Below are 21,490 nucleotides of genomic sequence, written 5' to 3' on the forward strand. Positions count from 1 at the left end.
CATTTGAAATTTTTTATACTTCTGAAAAACAAAGTCCCAAAACCTTCTAAGATATGGGTGGACTTGATATACTGATTATAGTCTTCATTTATTTTATTCAAATTTTAAATACTGTTTGTTATGAAGGAAATGAAGGGGAGGAGAGGGGAAGAAAAATTTTATTGAGCTCCATTTAAAAAAAATTAGAGAAGTGGTGTTTTTAAAATTTTAATAAAAATAAGAAGTAATATAAAATAGTAATAATATTAATTAAAAGCTTTTAATTCCACTTCTTCAATTTTTCTAATCAAACTTATTAAAACTTTTCCTCTATTTCCCTGCCATCCATTTAGTTTCCCTTATAACAAATGGATCCTTAATGAAATAAATGGCCCATTTATTTATTTTATAGGAAAGCAAAGTGCTTGTTCTTCCTTTCACCTTAATCACTCCCCATTTCGTTGTTACACGTGAAAAAGGCATTGATACAAACGAACAGGGCTTTTTCTCTTTTTTCATGATCCACTTGCTAGATACGGTTTTATTTTTCACAGAAATCATGCAAACATTAATACGTATCCATTAATTCAGTCCAACAACTTCTGACAAAATAAAGAAATTAACACACGGCCTGATGTGCCTTCAACACATGGACTTTTACTCACTATAGCTTCTTTTAGAATAAATTAAGTTGTTGATAAAAAACATCAAATGAATCAGTAAAGTTGTTGGGTGCACTTGACTAGTAAGTTGATCACGTGATGAATTCTTTCTTTCGCATTATTCTATCCATAAAGACATGTTCTTCATTTTAGCATCAATCGTTCTGTAACTTGTTCTCGCTCCCTAAATATTTTTGTTGGATATTTTTATCACGTTAATCAAGAACCAAACCATGGCACCTCCTGAGAAGTTAAAGCCAAAAAAAAAATTGCTTGATCACGCTAATTTCGGGTTGGTGAAAAGTTTCAGGTTAAAACAAGAGATTACAGTCACATGGATGCAACCTTTTCTTTAACGCTTATAGAAGCTATCTTGATTTTGCTGGCTATAGCAATTTCTAAGGCTATCAGATTAATCTCTCCGCTTCCTGATAGGTAACATCTTCTTTAATTGTTCACTTTATACGGTTTGCTGATAGACCAATATTTATTATTCATGAAGATTTCTTTCCATCTGTAGTTGTAAAGATGCTGTTGATTCGATTCCCACGGTTTCTTCTCCTTCTAATATCATTGTTGCTCCTTCTGCGACCAAATATGACGTCTTTCTTAGCTTTAGAGGGGAAGATACTCGTGACGCTTTCTCAAGTTATCTCTATGAAGCACTTCGCGAAGCTAACATTCATACTTTTATGGATCACAAGCTCCACAAAGGAGATCATATCTCATCTATTCTCTTGAAAACAATAGAAGAATCAGAGATATCTTTGATTATTTTCTCCAAAGATTATGCTTCTTCAACTTGGTGTATGGATGAGCTCTTTCATATTATGAAATGTAAGGATAAATACGGAAGGCTTGTCATCCCAATTTTCTTCCAGGTAGATCCATCAAATATTCGCAAACAGAATGGGAGTTTTGGAGATGGGTTTGCTAAGCTCAAGCAGAGATTTAAGCACAACCAAGAAAGAGTGCAGAAGTGGGAAAATGCTTTGATCAAAGCAGCAAGTCTATTTGGGTGGGATTCAAAAAATATCAGGTAGCTTTTGTTATGCTCATTCTTCTCTTACATATTTCTTTCTTAAATTTGGGTATTAAACATAACCATGATTTTAATTTATATTTATGCTAGGCCTGAAGCTAAACTTGTCAAAAAGATTGTCAAAGATATTTTGAGCAAATTGAATCGCAAGTCGTCCTTTCATGTGGAAGGACTAGTTGGAATTGATCATCAGATTCAGGAAGTTGAAGAGCTACTGAGTGAAGCTTGCATTGTGGGAATATGGGGTATGGGTGGTATAGGCAAGACCACTCTTGCTAGTGCCGTATTTGAGAGGTTGAGAGCAGAGTTTGAAGCTTCCTGCTTTGTTGAAGATGTAAGAAAACTGCTGGAAAAGAATGGTGGCTTGAATGCATTACAGGAAAAATGCCTTAAAGAATTATTAAAAGATGAGGAGATTAACACTTACAATTTAAGGTCTGATTTTGTGAGAAGAAGGCTTCACCGTAAAAAAATTCTTCTGGTACTTGATGATGTGGACAATTTTATGGCGGCTGAAAATTTAATCAAAGCATGTGGTTGGTTTGGGGAAGGAAGTAGAATTATTATCACATCAAGAGACATGCAAGTGCTTAAAAATACTTCTGCATTTCTAACATATCGTGTTCCAACAATGTATCACCATGATGCTCTTCATCTCTTTAGTTTGAAAGCTTTTAAGCAAAATCAGCCATTCAAAAACTACTTGGAGTTATCAAAGCGGGCAGTGTATTATTGTCATGGAAATCCTTTAGCTCTAAAAGTGTTGGGTTGCTTTCTTCATGGCAGAGGAAAAGAAGTATGGGACAGTGCTCTGACAAAACTAAATCATACTCTTCACAAGGACATTTTTAAAGTGTTGAAATTGAGTTTTGATGGACTTGATGATGACATGCAGAAGAATGTATTTCTTGACCTAGCATTTTTCTTGAACGTAGGACATGGGATTTCTCTAGATTGTACAAGAGGCTTATATGGCTCTCATGCACGTATTGAGATAAGTGTACTTAAAGAGAGATCCCTCATTTCAGTGGATAGATATGGTAATATTGAGATGCATGCTCTATTAGTGGAGATGGGGCTTGAAATTTCTCAGCAACAATTAATATCTAACCCTGAAAAACCCATTCGACTTTGGAGACCCCAAGATGTTTTTCATTTCATGAAAAATGACAAGGTATAATAATTTATTTTTCAGATTTTATTACATTCTTTATTCTCTTAATATTTCATTTCATTGTCATTATATTTTCATAAAAGCTATTCCTTTAGTCCTAAACATAAGACCCCTTTCATAGTATAATTTACACTACAAAAGAGATCTTATATTTAGGACCAGAGGAGTACTAGTTTATTCTCTAAAATCTTCGGTAAGTCTCAATGTATGCGGAATCAGACTCTTTATTTAAAAAAAAAAAGTCATTTCTTCAACTAAAATTGGTAGGGGTCGTATATAGTCTTCCTATTAGGAGTGATTTATTAATCTTCAACTTTGAAATATTCCTCTTCTTAAGTTTTTAGACAGAATATGATTAGTATGGTATAAGACATTTCTAAAATTTAGAGCATGAACAATCTTGAATAAATTATACAGTTATTCACAAAGATTGACATTCTTAATCTTTATATTAATTGATAGTTGATGTAGTATAAAGGTGATTGTGTGCATACTCACACTGCATTTGCATTCTAACGCGTTTTCTTAATAAAAATTTAGGAGAGAATTATAATGAAGTTTTAAGGAAGAAAAATAATTACAAACTAAGTTATAGAAGTTGTCATTTTTTATTTTGAAACCTGTCATTATAGGCTTTTTTTTTGGGACTTGAGTGTAATTCTCCTAAAATTTACTATTGCAAAAAAGTACAAATTATGAAATTTGAACATAAAAAGAATTTTTAAAAATTTTATATATGCCCCCGGGGGGATTTATATGCACTAATTTTTCTTTAAGAATAGCAGTTATATCAAGGGTTAATATAATTTTGGTCCCTTAAATTTGAATAAATTTTAGTTTTATTCTCTTGAGTTTCAAACAAAGGGCTTTGGTTTTAAGGAGCAAAATGGTACATGTTTTTGTTAAGTTATAAGAAGCAATGTTTTGGATGGAAAGAAAACATGGAGAGATCAAAATTTATGATTTGAAATTCGAGGGATTAAAATCAAAATGATAATAAATTTGAGGGGACCAAAAACTATATTGATCCTTAAATAAAATTTAAATGTGCGCATGGTAAGGCCGTTCATATGATTGTCCCTGCTAGCGTGGCTGTGTATTTGTTTTGGCCAATTTATTTATTGCAAGATAAAATGAATTGTTTGAATAAAGTTCATCAAAGAAATTTCTAAAGGAAATATATTTAACTATTGTCTTGGTTATTTGTTCACCTTTTACATATTACTGGTGTTTTTCCCCATAGTTTGATCAGTAGGCGGCTGAGGCAATTTAATGCTTATCATTAGACATCAGAAATACGATAAAGAGGATTACATTAACAATTAGTAATTTTCAAAAGAATTATAATTTAAAATTAGCTAGGACTTTTGTGACAAGTGTTATTTTAAAAGACAAAATTAGTCTACAAAGAATTTTCATCCAGTGATTAGTGATATATGCATACGCACGTGTGAGCATAACTAACTGTTATTTGAGGTACAATGTGAAAATAAAAAACAAATGACTTTTCACTTTTATAGTTATATTCTAAATATCTGCGCATGCATATAGCTAGGTATACGCATCAGTGTGTCTACATATTTATGATTTTTTAGAAATTTATTTATTATGGGAAAAACATGAATTGTAAGGAATTTTGAATAAAATGCATATAGCGATGTTAATTTGGATATTTTAAAAGTTGATATATTTAAATATTCTATGGTATTTATGGTCATTTTTTTAGGTAATGATAATTGTGTTTCCCTTGATTTGATATGATTACCAGGGGATTGAGGCAATTCGATGCATGTCATTGGATGCAAGCCAGATAGAAATCATGACATTGAGGGCTAGTCATTTCCAAAGGATGCATTATTTAATGTTCCTTAATGTTTACAAGTCTGATCAAAGAAAGCCTTCAAAGTTGAATATTTGCGGAGAGTTGGATTATCTTTCAAAAGAATTAAGGTTTCTTCATTGGGAAGGATATCTACTGCCATATGTGCCATTACAATTTTGTGCTGAGAATCTCATTAAACTTAATTTGTCTAACAGTAATATCCAACAGCTTTGGGATGGAAATCAGGTACGTACGCATCATTTTTTCAAATGTATGTCATAATGTTTCTGTTGGTGTATGTGATTCTAAGACGTGGCATCAAACATTGACTAAAATAATTCACAATGCAAATGTTTAATTGTTTTTATGCTGAGAATTTTATTGAACTTAATTTGCCAAAGAGTAATGTCCATTAGCTTTAGGATGTAAATCAGGTACGTATAATTTCTCATATGTCATAATTGTTTGTTCTTGTGATTCTAAGAAACATTGACTAAAATAATTCAAAATGCAAATGTTTACTCTATTATTATCTTTCAGTTGATGGTTGAGTAGTAATTGTACAATTTGGGGGGAGTCCAACTGTTGTTGTAATGGGCATGAGAAAAATTCTTGATTAAATTGTACGTATGTGGAGTTATCTGATTTATTTAACACCACTACTTTGTTTTCTTCAGCAATTTCCAAATCTAAAGGAAATATGGCTAGAGAATTCAAAAAATCTCATGGCACTCCCAGATTTGTCTCAAGCCCCAAAGATTAAGTACATGAGTCTTAATGGTTGTGTGAATTTAGATCAAATCCATTCTTCAACTGTCCTGGAAAAGCAAGTCGATTTATTTATAAAAGATTGTGGGCCGATGCGGATAAATGTTGGGGGCAGTATGAAAGGGAGAAGTTCATCAGGGTTTCTGATTGTGCACAATTATTTGGATGTTGTCGATTTGACATTTAATAAAGTGACAATGAAGGTGATGGTATGCGGGAAGATGATGTGTGGTGCTGGATTTAAGCATGTGAGAATGCCATTGAAAGAGAAGGCAGAATTCATGAGAATGGCGACTTTACTTCCATTTATGAGGAGAGTTGTATGGTCTGAGAGTCCAATTGAGTTTGGGCATGATTTCAACCAACATCATACCTATCATGTTTATCATTATTACAGTCAAAATGATTGCTTTGGTATTGAAGTGAGGGTGAGGGGTCATAGAGGCGAAAGTCGTGTGGAAGATGATGAAGAAGAGGATGAGGATGATAGAGAAATGATTAGTGAGAATGAAAGAGAAATGAGTAGTAGAAGTGATCAAGTAGTAGAGATGACATTATTATTAATGGAAGATGAACAAGAAGAGGATGATGATGAGGATGATAGTGAGAGTGCTACCATATTAATAATAACAACACTTATTCCCAACACCATTCCTCGCTGGTCATTATTGGTTCGACTAACATTAAAAGAGAGTGATATTATTATTGGGAATAATAATACAGGTTGTAGCATCATCCCTCAAGCTTCAATAATCCTCAAATCACTTAATGAAGATTGCAGAAGGAGGATTCAGCCTCTCTTAGCTGTACAACTCTCTTCCCCAACATTATCCCCTTTACCTCGTCATTCTTTCCATGTCTTTTACAACCACTTGGAGAGCATGCCACAATATCGTCGTTTTCTTTTATTCAATAGTAGATACGGGTCATATAATTATTTCGATCATCCTCTCTTAACTGTTAGCTTTCGGGAGTACTGCTGATGATATTAATTATCATTTAAATTTCTCAGGTCATAAAATTATTATTTTAATCAGTCTCATTTATTTTTTTATTGCATATTAATATTATGTTTTTATGAAATATTAATTTTTCTGTTTTTTTAATATGCAATTCATGTTCGGAGGGCCTCCTCACAACTTTATAACATAAAAATTGTTAATCTTATTTTGGCTTCACAATAACTGCGCCTAGAATGTGTGTTGCTCTCCAAGTGATGTGAGTATAATAACTAGCATGACAAACAATTTCCTTACTACGCAATTTTATTATGGGAAAGTAGAATGATTATTCATGAATCAACTCAACTTGTAAATGTTAAAATTTTTATAATATTTAAATTGCAAACTATATTAAAATAAAGTATATTTGCTCGATCGACCAATCATTCCAGGTTGATCGTAGTTAACGGGCACTGTGGTCATTTACACTTTTTTTTCTTCCCAAAATTACTCTTAAATTTCTTAGAATTTATTAATATTAAAAGGAATTAGAAAAATCTACTTATACCTGGTTTTCTCACTTGAAATCTAATGATAATTTTCCCTTCACATTATGTGACACCAAATATATACTTTTTTTTTTTAAGTGTGATTCGTAGAGTGCTCCCTCACAAGTTTAGAAAATAGAAATTATTAATATTAATATTGCTTTGTTCTATTGTTTGTTACTTTTCGCTTGTGTGTATTATATAATTAATTTATAAATAAATCGAGAAATAATTTTCCATGCGAGGCGATTTCCTTATGTTCTGTTTGGATGGGAAAAAAAAGTTGGGAAGAAAGAAAACAAAAGGAGAAAAAATGAAGAGAAGAGAAAAGTGAAGAGAAAATATTATTACCCATCTTATTTGGATGAATGAGAGAAAATATAGAGGAAAAAATTAGCAAACATGTGAATGACTAAAATACCCTTATCTATATGTCAAAATATATTACATTATCAAATAATTTAAATAAAATTAATTAATAAAAATATATTATCATATTATTATATTTAAAAATCAAATAGTTTAATAAAAATGTTATTTTTAACAAAAAACAAAAAAGTGGATAATTTTTAAATTAAATATAATAAAAGAAAATAAATAAAATATATATTATTTAAAATTATTGCTAAATAATAAAAATTTATTATAAAATTTGGCTACATGAAGATAATTTTGCTAAATGAAAAAATAGCCATAAATAAAATTAAAAAATTGTTTTAAAGGCAAAATATATGTTTATGTACCTAGTATGAGGGAGAGTATATGAGGAATGTGAGTTTTCTCTCTGTATGTGGAGAAAAAAGTTGAAAAGAAAATGACGTGGGTCCCGCACCTTATTTTTTTCTCCTATTTTTCTTTCATCCTGCTTTTCTTTCCTCATTCAAATAAGAGAAAACTCATTTCTGTCTTCATTTTTCCCTCTAATTTTCTTTCCTCCCTCATTTTCTCTCTATCCAAATAAGGGGTTAGGAAAGCAGCATGATTATTCATTATTTACCATATATAGCGTATCCTGTAATTTGTCTGGAAAAAAACATGTATAGTCTGATTGTATAAAATAGATTTTACTAAATTAAACTATAATAGAAAATATTACCATAACTCATATTTTATTACAATAAATCGTTATTTCTTCACAGCAAAAACCACGTCCTTACTCATTGGCTTTGTCGGGTTGAATGATAATGGGAGAGTAAAAAAATTTAATAAGTTTGATTTTCTTATGAAAAAGAAGCAGGTTTGACAGATTTTAATTTTTCTTCTCCCTCACTTTTATATCTTCTATCTGTTAATGGAGGCACAATGATATCTATCATTTTTCAACAATGACGAGGTAACAGTTTTATTTTTAAAAAATTATTCTATATTTTATGCCCTTAATTTTTTTTTATCTCTTGACCATGTATTTATCTTAAAATAATTAGTTTATTCGTTAAAATTTTTAGTTAGTCTTAATATTTAACTTGAAGTTCTTCAGTTTTATTTAGACTCGACCATTAAAAAAAAAAATCCTTTCTTTAAATAAGACTCAAATTGTTTGGAGCATGCAATTACGTCAGGTGTGATTTATTAATCAACTTTGAAATAGTTATTAACTTTTGGAAGCATGGTGTAAGTAACAGTGAGACTAGCAGTAAATTGACAAAAATTTCCATTCACATTGATTTTATTTACACGGTTGATTAATCTTTCTTGTAAATTATTGAATTTGTTAAAATGCTACTCAAAGAAACTTTCCAAGTTTGTTACATAGGTAACAACACCAATCTTTCCACTAAATTACTGAATTTATCCTAGTTATATATAAATTTAACCCAAAAAAAGATAAAATATAAGTTTGATCCTTTAAATCCAGGTCAAATTTTAGTTTAATCTTAAATTTAGGATGTTAAAATTAAGAAACTAAAAATACACTTTATAAACTTAAGAAACTAAAATGAAATTTGATGTAAACTTAAAAATCAAGCATGTACTGTTTATGTATGCATCTTAAATAGGGTTTATCTAAATCAACCATCATCTCACATAATGGAATTGCTATTCAGTATGAATGTAATGGATAACTATGCCTCAATTAGATAGATTGCTTATGGAAATACATGCCATCCACAAGAAGATAAATACATTAAGATTAGAGAAGATTTAAACTAAAACCTTTTGTAAACTACCAATCCTTACCACTACACTAAATTATTGCCTTTTGGGGAGAAAAATAAAATTCCCCAATAAACAATATAATGTTGGTTAAATAAGTACAAATATATTATGACAAGTTACTGCACAACACTTGATGTCATTATCTGTTTTCCAAGCGTATGATTATGTTGTCCCAGCAGATGATCCTTGTGACTTTAATCAGAACAAATCTTCAAAAAGTTTAGGAACCATAGGAGGAAGATTTATGGATTTGGGAGCCATGAAGTTTAGAATATTTTCATGAACATTATACCTTCGATGCCACATTGCACCATATAAACAGCAAATTAGTGAAAAATCTCTTTTTAGTTCTGGAAAATTTAGCAATATATATGCATATACACGTCACAAAAAGTAATGGCACAAAACAAGGAAATGCCATGTTCATCAACTAACCTTATCTTGTGACTTTTTGAGGCCTGACGATTGACAATTTTCCCTTTCTTTGGTTGTGTCTTCTTCAAAGCATAAAGTGCTTTCTCTGAATGATTCACAACGGCAGAAAATAAAAAAGTGGTTTTTGCTTGCATGGCATAAGGTTAACACTATGATTTCTAGAAAAGTAGCTTGTGCTGATTCTAGGCTCAAAAAATTGAATCAAAACTATTTAGATGGAAAAAACTAATGAATCACTACTAATTCTACAATCTTTCTAGGAAACCTTTCACGCTAAATATCAAGTGTCATTCGCTCATAATTGCCAAGATACATTATAGGTTAAACAAAAAAAGATGTCCTGACCAGTCTAATATTCTAGCGACATCATCGGAAGTAAGAATATGGTTGAAATACATAAATAATGCTGTTCAGCCAAAAACAAGACAATTATTGCTTACCGGACGGTGTAGGATCAACTGTCTCGAAAAACTCCTTTAGTAATTGTTGATAAAATTCAGAGTCATGTAGAAGTTTAGGATTGCCATCAATATGAGTTTTCCAAACAAATTCAAATTCATAACTGTCATGTTGGAAATAAATATTGATCTACGTTGCTAAGAACAAGCAAGCAGAACAAGTAAGAAGGATAGAGGATTACATTAACAACTAGTAATTTTCAGAAGAATTATATTTTAAAAGTAGCTGGGACTTTTTTGACAATTGTTATTTTATAAGATAAAATTAGTCCACAGAGAATTTTTGTTAAGTGATATATGCATACGCACGTGTGAGCCGGCCTAACTAACTGTTATTTGAAGTACAATGTGAAAATCGGGGGGGGGGGGAACACTTTTTGCCTTTCTAGTTATGCTATAAATATGTGCGTATGCATGTAGGTATATGCATCGGTGTGTCAGCATATTTATGATTTTTGAGAAATTCACATATTAAGAGAAAAACATGAATTGCAAGCAATTTTGAATAAAATGCGTATCATGGTGTTAATTTGGATACTTTTAAAAGTTGATATATTTGATTGTTCTATGGTATTTATGATCATTTTTTAAGGAAATGATAATCATGTGTTCCATTGATTTGCTATTATTATTAGGGAATTGAGGCAATTCGATGCATGTCATTGGATGCAAGCAAGATAGAAAGCATTACATTAACGGCTAGTCATTTTCGAAAGATGCATTATTTAATGTCCCTTAAAGTTTACAAGTCAGATCGGGGAAAGCGTTCAAAGTTAAATATTTGCGAAGATTTGGATTATCTCTCAAAAGAATTAAAGTTTCTTAGTTGGGAAGGATATCCACTACCATCAGTGCCATTACAATTTTGTGCTGAGAATCTTATTAAGCTTAATTTGCCAAAGAGTAATATCCAGCAGCTTTGGAATGGATACCAGGTACAGATAGTTTTTCATACGTCATAAATTTTTTTGCTGTGATTCTAAGAAACATTAACTAAAATAATTCACAATGCAAATGTTTGCTCTATTACTATCATTGAATTGAGGGTTGAGTTGTAATTGTACTATTTGCGGGAGAGTCCAACTGCTGTTGTAATTGGCATGAGAAAAATTCTTGAGTAAATTGTACATATGAATAGTTATGTAATTTATTTAACACTACTGCTTTTTTTTCCCTTCCCCTAGCAATTTCCAAACCTGGAGGAAATAAGTCTATGGGATTCAAAAAATCTCAGGGCACTCCCGGATTTGTCTCAAGCCCCTAAGATTGAACGGATAATTCTTCGTGGTTGTGTGAATTCGGGTCAAATCCATTCTTCAACTGTCCCGGAAAAGGATATCAATTTATTTATAAAAGATTGTGGGCCAATGCAGATAAATGTTGGGGGCAGTATGCACGAGAGAAGTTCATCAGGGTTAGTGATTGTGCACAATTCTTTGGATCTTGCCGATTTGACATTCAATAAAGTGACAATGAAGGTGATGTTATATGGCAAGATGATATGTGGTGTTGGATTTAAGCATGTGAGAATGCCATTGAAAGAGACGGCAGAATTCATGAGAATGGGAATACAAAGTTTGGCGACTTTACTTCCATTTGTGAGGAGAGTTAAATGGTTAGAGAGTCCAATTGAGTTTGGGCATGATTTCAAGCAACATTATACCTATGATGTTAATCATTATTACAATGGAAATACATACTTTAGTATTGCTGTGTGGGTGAGGAGTGATGGAGAAGAAAGGGGGGTAGAAGATGATGAAGAAGAGGATGAGGATGAGAGAGAAATGATTAGTGAGAATGAAAGAGAAATGAACAGTAAAGGTGATCAAGTAGTAGAGACGGCATTATTATTAATGGAAGATGAACAAGAAGAGGATGATGATGAGAATGATAGTAAGAGTGCTACCACATTAATAATAACAACACTTATTCTCAACACCATCCCTCGCTGGTCATTATTGGTTCGAGTGACATTAAAAGAGAGTGATATTATTATTGGGAATAATGCAAGTTGCAGCAGCATCCCTCAAGTTTCAATTATCCTCAAATCACTTAATGAAGATCGCAGAAGGCGGATTCAGCCTCTCTTAGCAGTACAACTCTCTTCACCAATATCCCCTTTACGTCATCATTCTTTCGGAGTCTTTTATAACTACTTGGAGAGGACGCCACACGATCCTCGTTTTCTTTGTTTCCGCAGCGAATACTTGTCAAATAATCATTTCGATGATCATGATTTAGTTGTTTACTATGCGGAGCATTATTGATGATATTAATTATCATTTAAATTTCTCAAGCCATAAAATTATTATTTGAATCAGTCTCATTTATCTTTTCATCGCACATTCACATTATGTTATTATGATACATTAATTTTTTGTTTTTTTTCATATGTAATTCACGGAGGGCCTCCTTACAACTTTAGAACATAAAAATTGTTACTCTTATTTTGGCTTCACAATGACTGCGCTTGTTATGCATGTTACTCTCCCTGTGATGTAAGTATAATATCTAGCGTGACAAACAATTTCCATACTAAGCTATTTTATTATAAGAAAGTAGAATGATTACTTATGAATTAACTCAACTTGTAAATGTTAAAATGTTATAATATTTAAATTGTAAATTGTGAACTACCTTAAAATAAAATATATTTGTTTGACTGGCCACTGGTCAATCATTCCAAGTTGATCAACGTGGTTAATAGGCAACGTGGTCATTTATATTTTTTTTCCAAAATAAAAAAATCCAATTATACTTGGTTTTCTTGCCCGAGGTCTAGTAGTAATTTTCCCTTTACATTATGTGACATTAAAGATATATATTTTTAAAGTGAGATCCATAAAGCGTTTCCTCACAACTTTGGAAAATACTCTTGAAATTATTAATCTTAATGTTGCTTTTCAATAATTGTTCTATTGCTCGTTACTTTCCGCATGTGTATGTTCCATAACTTATTTAATAATTGTTGATAAAATTTAGGGTCATCTAGAAGTTTGGGATCGCCATCAATATGAGTTTCCTGAATAAATTTGAATTCATAACTGTCATGTTGGAAACAAATATTGATCTACGTTGCTAAGCACAAGCAAACAGAACAGGTAAAAAGGATACTAAAATAATAATCAATAACAAAATGCCAAGCATTAAGAGTATGAAGACATAAATTCTATGATTGAAACACTTGATTGGCTTCCTTTAAAACTATTACATAGTGCATACCAAAATGACTTGCTTTTGTCTGCACGATTCAACATGGGGAAAAACATAAAGGTTCTGTTTTAACTCAATCAGCAATGAATTTGACTAACCTCTTCCTTAAAGTTATCCTTGGTCTCAAGAATCTGAAGACAATGCTAGTGACAGTGCATGCAGAAATGAGAAAAAAAGTTGGTGGTTATTAAACATATTCTTGATGTCAGTATACATAGACCGAAAGGCACTCAAAAATTAGAAAAGAACCAAAAAAGCCTGAATGGGTCTGACTTTATGATTGTGAGAAAACTGTAAACTGAATCATGTTTCAAAAACAAAAAAGACAACATTGTCTTGCATTTCCAAATATACTAACAGCAGATGTTCTCAGCCTCATTTGCTCGATCATTCTACTAGGATCCCTCATATAAGTAGCAACTTGGTGGCTTATATCCTGTAACGTACATGTTAAAGGCAGCAGCATCACTTGTCACTTGTGTCATCCTCTGCCATTTGTTGATCGACCTATCTTTGAAAGGTGCCAGTCTGCAAAAAGCAATCATGAATAACATCAATTAGGTCATAGTGTCTATCTAATCAATTTTATGCACATGCACACGGGTATAAGAAATTTAAAATGTCAAAAGGGTAGCTGGAACCCAAAATCTTAAGTTGCTAAGTGAAGACTAATAATCAGCTTTAGTAATATTTTCTAGCATGTCCCCTAACACAAAAGATGAAAACAGGAACAACAAAAAGGTTCCATCATGACCGAAGTCTAATATAGAGATCACTGTTGCTTAGAAGGATGACTAATGCATCATCAGATTGCACCCTAACAATAATTTCTCACATATAAGATCATCAATGAGCGTGGTTTATTCTGTTTCTTGGCCATATCAGAGCACATAAATATGCGACAAAAAAAGAACATTTTGCCAAAAAGATACATTTTCAAAGAACACCATAAAAGCACCAAAGCAAACAATCACCCCAATACCTTGAGAGCTCTCAAAGAAGAAAGAGATGTTGGTAAATAGCGCTCCCTCTGTTTTATGTAAATCATCTCTACTTCTTTCTTTTGAAGTGATTTTTGTGTGCGCAGTTTTTCTCTTTTGTCTTTCAGGGTGTTACATGGCAATACTAGTAGCTGGTCAGTTGCAATAGAAGAGTTATAACTCTATTCGTCAGTTAAAACAGAGCAAAAATGAGAGAAACAATATAAGCATCTCACATGTTCTCATTCTAAGGTGTGGAATACGAAATTACTACAATTATATAAAAGCTATTTTAGGAGAATTTACGCATTGGTTGCGCATATTAAGAATCCTTTTTCACAAATAATTATCTGAACTAATTTTTTTAATCTTTTAAAATTAATATTAGACATGTAGTTCTTATATTTAATACGGGACAGAGTAATAAGAAGGTTGGGTATTATAATAAACATTGGAAAGAGGTGGGATATTAGAGCCTCCAAAATATGTATTTGTATAGTCATCAAACAGTGCGGTGCGCATAAAGAACGTAACGCTATGTCTGCCACAATAGCAAAAGCTTGGAAATTTCTTTGTAAAAGAAATAATAAAGAAATTAAAGCACCATAACCATTAAAACAACTTTAACACGCATACTTATACTCCCTATAACTAGTTTTAAAATAAATAACGTTGTTGTTGATTAAAAACAAGAGCATGAAATAAATAAGTAAAGTTTAGTTGTCTCGCAACCTCGTGCCACTTTTGAAATATTTATAAAGAGAAAAAGAAAGGAAAAGAGAAAAGAAGACACACCCTCACCCTCCGAACAAGCAAATGGCCGAATGATAATCCAATGAAGCAACAGGGTAATCCACAGAAGTGACAAAACGCGGCACGACTTGACTTCACTTGTTGCCTAGAAGGGCTGGGACCAATGTTTTTATTGGACTATAAGGACATTGTTGATGTTCTGATGTTGAGTTTTGATGGACTCGATGACAAAGAACAAAATCTTTTCCTTGACCTGGCATTCATAATCAATGCAAGAGTTTATAAGTCTTTTGATCTGATAAGACAATTACACGGCTCTTCTGTGCACACTGAGATGAGTGTTCTTAGAGAGAGCTCACTCATTTCGGTGCCTCAAAAAGGCAAGATTGGGATGCACGATCTTGTGTTGGAAATGGGCTTTGAAATTGTTAGGTAGCAGTTATTCCTCAGTCCTTAAACCCCTATTCGATTATGAAGGCATGAGGACATTTATGATTTTTCAATTTGTGACAAAGTGATGATTTATTATGTTTATTATTATTTTATCTTTTTGTCTTTGTCATTTTAGTTGTTAGATTCCAAGTGATATTTGTTTTTCTTTATTTTTTTACTCGTTAAGATCTTTGGTGATGGTAAGTGTCAACATTTATCTCGAGGTACCTCTGTTTTATTTTTATTAATTAGATTATTCCTATAAGAAAATCTTTCTTGATTTAAATGACTAAGGTTGCATTAGAAATATTGTGACGTGTTATTTTAAAAGATAAAATTAGTGTTCATAGAATATTCATTAAGTGATAAACGAAATGATTCCCAAGATTGATTTTTCTCTTGCTAATTGGTATAGTACGTGTAAGTGTGTATATCCATACACATGCGAGTACAAGCTATTACCATAGCATATGAAAATTGAAAACGAAGAAAGTGTATCTATTAAAGGCTATAAAATGGTCTACATTCATCCCGGCTCCAAATCTTTTACTTTTCGTACTGATTTTTTGGCGCATGAGATTAACTGGTCTTCTTGTACTGTTTCCTTTGATTTGACGTTAATAGGGGATTGAGGCAATTCCATGCATGTCATCGGATGTGAGCAAGATAAATGGGATTACACCGAGAGCTAGTAATTTTGAAAGATGTATAATTTGGTATTTCTTAAAGTTTACAAATCTGATCAGGAAAAGCCTTCAAAGTAGAATAATATTTGTGAAGACTTGGATTATCTTTTAGAAGGAATGAGGTTTTTCAGTTGGGAAGAATATCCACTACTATGCGTCCCATTACATTTATGTGCCAAGAATCTTATTACACTTGAAATGCCTTATAGTAATATCTAACAACTTTGGGATGGAAATAAGCTACATACCATGTTTTACATGTCATAATTTTTTTCACGAGGTGATTCTAAGATCTCACCTCAAACACTGATCAAGTCATTTACAATGCAAATATTTGCTTCACGCCTTTTAAATTGATGGTTAAACAGTAGTTGAACTTTTTTTTTTTTTCCCTGGGAAATCCAATTCATCTTGTAATTGGCATGTGAGAAATTATTGATTAAATTATATGCGCGTGTAGTTATCTAATTTATTTAACTTTGTTTTTTTTTTCTCCTTCCCAACTTTTTCCAAATCTAAAGGAAATCTTTCTATCACATTTGAAAGACCTCATTGCACTCCCAGATCTCTCTCACATTCCTAACATAGAATTTATGTCTCTTCTTGGTTGTGTGAATTTGGCTCAGGTTCATTCTTCAATGATCCCAAAAAAGAATGTCCAATTATGTATTGGTGGCAACACTGAAATTCTCCAAAATCCAACAGATCTTCCACCTCCTCTATAATGCTAGGCAAACCCTATTGACAGCAACACTTGCAAAGAAATGGTAAATCCGAGTCGTGTCTCACAGACACTGTCCTTAAGAGCTATTCTGCAACTACCGGCAAAGTAAGAAGCGGCACTCCCCAGGATTAAATGGATTCTTCCTGTAAGAATAGGGTGAGCAGAATAGCGAAAGATAAAAGAACTGAGCAAGGTAGAATACTAGAGGAGGGAAGAAAGTTGCCCGAAAGCTCAAAGCTCAGTCGTGGTGAACTTCAGTTTCATGTCCCATTTCTAGGCGGCGGATCACAAGGGAGCATTGGGCACTTAAACAAAATTAAGTTTCAGTTTCAATATCATTAACTCACTTAATGAGGATTTGGAATTATTAAAGACATCAGTTATAAATATTGAAGAGGCATAATGGTGATTAAAGAGGTGTATTAATTAGACAAATATTTTTCATAAAAAGTGCCCAATATCGCGTTTGACTTATGCACAGGTGCTGAGGGCAAATTGCCGGATTTGTCTCCGGTGGCCCATTGTGCATACTAGTCCACTCCTCCTCTTGGCCCATTTAGCGATCCAAAACCTCTTATTACTTGGACCCCCCACAATCCCAAGCAGTGTGAGACTCTTTCTTTGACACACCCACACACATTATTTACAACATTATGTATAGATGATGGTGGGCCAATGCAGACAAACACTAGGGGAACTATTAAAGGGACAAGCTCCGGATTATTGTTTGGGTACAATTATTTGGATCTTCGCAAGTTGTCATTTAATAAAGTGACAACGAAACTCTTCGCACGTGGTAAGATCATATCTGGTGTTAGATTTAAACATGTGGTAATACCGTTGGCAAAGATAGCAAAATTGAGATTGGGAACACAAAGTTTGGCGTCTTTACTTCTATTTACTGGGAAACTTCTTTGGTTAGAGAATCCAGTTGACTTTGGGAATGATTTCAAGCAACACTATACCTATGACCCTCATTATGCTTACTATCAATGTCGTGGTCCTGACTTTAGTCTTAATATGAAGGTAAGGGGTGATAGAGGAGACAGGGATGTGGTGGGGCCATTGATGACAAGACAAATGATTACTGATGATGAAGAGTGGATGCCATTAACGGAACTTGAAGAAGAAGAAAGGTACAGTAAGAGTACAACATTATTAATGTAGAGATGAAGAAGAGGATCGGATGAGGTAATGGAAGAAAAGAGTGCAATATTATTAACCAGACTTCCCAACATTATCACTTTTTCGTCATTTTTGACGCATCTGGCATTGAACAACACTGATATTATTGGGAACAGAGGTTGCAGCATTCCTCAAGTTTCAATCTTGAAATCACTTTCATCACTCCGATGATTATTGCTAAAGGATTCAGCTTAACTTAGATGTAAAACTCTCTTTCAACATTCCACCATTGGCTTTACATGTGATCTATTGTCATTCAAAGGTCAAATTTAATACTCTAGATTAGGGAGGAGATGAGTCAACTAGAGGTCGATCTCAAGAAGCCTTAATGTCTTCTGGAATTTAACTAATTAGTAGTTACAAATTAAACTAACAAAGAAGGATGTACCTTCTCGAATTAGTTTCTGTCATGAGTTGTTTATGAAAACTGATTTTCAAAAAGAATGAGAGAAGAACAAGATGCAAAAAAGAGTTTGAAGAGATATTAATGAAGTAAATTCCCTTGGATTTGCGATTTCACCTTCCTTGCAACTTAAAATCAGATTTTTATTTCTCTTAGGCAATTCATCAAACAGTAGGTCTGCAATAAACTCTAATGATGTAATTAGATAATTTTCAGGATGAAAATTAACCAATTCACCTCAGATTCATCACAACAAATAAGTTCCAGGCTTAACCAAATCAGAAACTGAATTGAAGCTACTCAGAAAAAGGAAATTATAACCTCTTAAACACATCACAACTCAGAAATAGCCGAACCTAATGAAATCTCAGATGAGTTATATATCTAAATCTCAAACATAGATTTATAACAAGATCCAGATTTGAAAAACAAATACAAACTGAAGAGAAAAACGAAATCTCCTTGACAAATCAGTGCTCTGGATCCATCACAGCTCCTCCGGAATCAATGGCTTAGCTGCTTATGTTGATGGAGGAAATCTGGCCAAATCTCCTCTGAATCTTTATGGCAGAATGCAAAAAAAGAGAAGAAGATGAATCTGGAAGTTGAGAGAATCTGGAGAGGTGAAGAAAAGAAGAGAAAAGATGAGAATGATGGACTTCAGTGTTCAGATGCGTTTTTCTTCTCCTTCTCCACGTTTCTGGATTTCTACCCGCGTTTCAGTCATTCAAAAACACCATTTGAAAGTCTTCCACTGCTAAGGCAAGGCGCCGCGTACCCGCCAGGTCTTGGGCTCGATTCCTCGTAGTGGCACCCACGAGATTAGTCTGGCCGTTGTGCTGGGATACTCGGAGTTAGCGATAACATCCTATTCAAAAAAAAAAAAAGTCTTCCACTGCTGCGTTTTAGTCTCCCTACTGATTACCTTGAGCTATGCGTTTTGACAAGCAGAATTTCTCCCTCCTTATGTGCCAAAACTATGCGTTTCACGAAACTAAGTTTCCCTCTCCAAAGCTGTGCGTTTTGGTTCACTCCCTCAGCCCCTTAAAACACCGTGTTTTGATTCATTTTTTTGAACCTTCAAACGCTGCCTTTTGGCTCATTTAAATCAGAATCCACAAGAGCTTTGCTGCATTTCTTCAATTTTGACTTGACTCTCATTGCTATTTCCAGGAATTGATGATAACTCCTTCAAATATGTATTAATTCATCAAATTTTCACAGTATCATTTCTTATCAAATATTGAAAATCTGAAGTTAATTCCACATAAGAACATTTTAAATCCAATGGAAAATCACATTATTTAACTGATTGAAATGTGGTTCATCAATGTGATTTTGCTCTCTATATCCGTTATAACTTGGACGTCAAGCGACAACGTTCCTATATTGGCACTCTTTGGTTCAACTGTTATGTTGATAATTATAAGCCTCTTTATCCCTATTATGACTTGGTCGTCGAGTATGAAGACTGGTCCTAATCTCAATTAGGCTCATTTATTTTTGGTGAATACATTAACATAATGTTTTATGAAATATTAATTTTTCCCTTTTTTATTTGTAGTTTATGGAGGGCCTGTTCACAACTTTACACCGTGGGTGATACGGAAATACGTGGGGGCCCTAGCTTTATATGGGTTAAGTTGTTCTCTGATTTTATGGGGGCCATTGAAAGAAAACATTCAAATATTATAGACTGTATTACAATTATGGGCCACCACCTTAGTAATGGGCTAATTGACCCGGAATGTGTGTAAGGAAAAAAATTGTAAACGGCAAATGCCCCAAATATGATACCGAAGTACGTGGGGCCCCCCGTAGTGTAATTTTTTATTTTCCCCAAAAATAAAATAAAGCACCGCGGCGACACGCAACAGTGACAAACGCGGGATGACTTAACTTTTTAACCGCAATGGCATGCATGATATAAGAGGAGGGACTGGGGTCTCAAAAAAGTCAAATCCATTTTCATCAAAAGCCTCCCATGTTTATATATTCTTCATTTTTTTTTATTAAATCCGAAAATATCCACAAAGGAACACCCAATATTTATAATTTTTTTCTGGCTTTTATATGTCCTAAAAGTTTATTTTAGTAGCAAATATATCTTAGATGTTATTCACCGATAAATTTGACGGATAAATTATATGGTTTAACTCACATTTTTACCAGTCAAACTTAACTGTAGATGACAATTTTGAGCAAAAATGTTATGAAACAAAACTTTTCAGGTGTATTAAAGCAAAACAAAACTTCCAGATGCTTGATACTTTTTGGTGATATTTAAGGGTATTTAAAAACCTTAATCTTTTTTACTTCTCCTGTATAAAAAAAATTTCTTATTTTTTATTTCCTATTCTTAAGGATGGTCACAAATGCGGGACGACTTGACTTGTTGACTGCAATGCAATGACACGCAGTTACACATGACAAAGGAGGGTCTGTCAGGAGTTCCAAAGAGTAAAATCCATTTTCATCAAAAGCCTTTCATGTTTACATATTCATATCATTTGTTTTTTTCCCTCAATTCTTTTTATGCTTCGCGTAAAAAATAAAATCTTTTTATGCTTAAATATTCTTTATTTTTCATTCACCTATATAAAAAATATTTTCTTTATTTCCTATTTATTTTATACTTTTTTTTAAATTTCATGCCATTTGCTTTTTCTCGATATGTTATCTCCTCCTTGGCCTTTAAATGCATTTTTCAATCCGCAGAGGGTAATGGAATTAGTACAGAAAAATTGAGAAACAAAATAAAAGAAAGTATATATACTAAATTCAAAACTGAGAAAAAAAAAATAAATATCAGCAGAAAGATTTCCTTTATTGAATTTGAGGAAGAAACCTGTGAATTGCCTTTCGAGTATTACACTTTTAAAAAACGACATCATTGTTTGTTGATTTTTATGGTAAATTATTCTACTCCCTCTCTCTAATTCTAATTATAAAAGCTAATAGATTGGTTTATATTAGTTTTTTTGGAAATAGGTTTATATTAGTTTTAAATATAACATATCAATAATTTATCATGTCTTCTAAATTTGTAATTTTTTTCCTTAAACTCATTTTATTCATGTTATATATTAAGAGTATTTTCCATTTAAAAAGTAATATCCAATGAAATT

General features: G+C 32.7%; 1 protein-coding gene across 1 annotated transcript; it reads left to right on the forward strand.

Annotated features, from left to right (window-relative positions):
- The first annotated feature begins 975 nt into the window (after positions 1–975).
- LOC114742344 (uncharacterized) lies at positions 976–12,253 on the forward strand. Its single transcript, XM_028930617.1, has 7 exons — positions 976–1,076; positions 1,162–1,680; positions 1,774–2,857; positions 4,626–4,925; positions 5,357–6,118; positions 10,622–10,921; positions 11,171–12,253. The coding sequence occupies exons 1-7, from the start codon at positions 976–978 to the stop codon at positions 12,251–12,253; spliced, it is 4,149 nt and encodes a 1,382-aa protein (XP_028786450.1).
- Positions 12,254–21,490: the final 9,237 nt, after the last annotated feature.

The sequence above is a fragment of the Neltuma alba genome, unplaced genomic scaffold (assembly GCF_004799145.2).
Source record: "Neltuma alba isolate B1F8T4 unplaced genomic scaffold, ASM479914v2 tig00003721_pilon, whole genome shotgun sequence".
Taxonomy (NCBI): Eukaryota; Viridiplantae; Streptophyta; class Magnoliopsida; order Fabales; family Fabaceae; genus Neltuma; species Neltuma alba.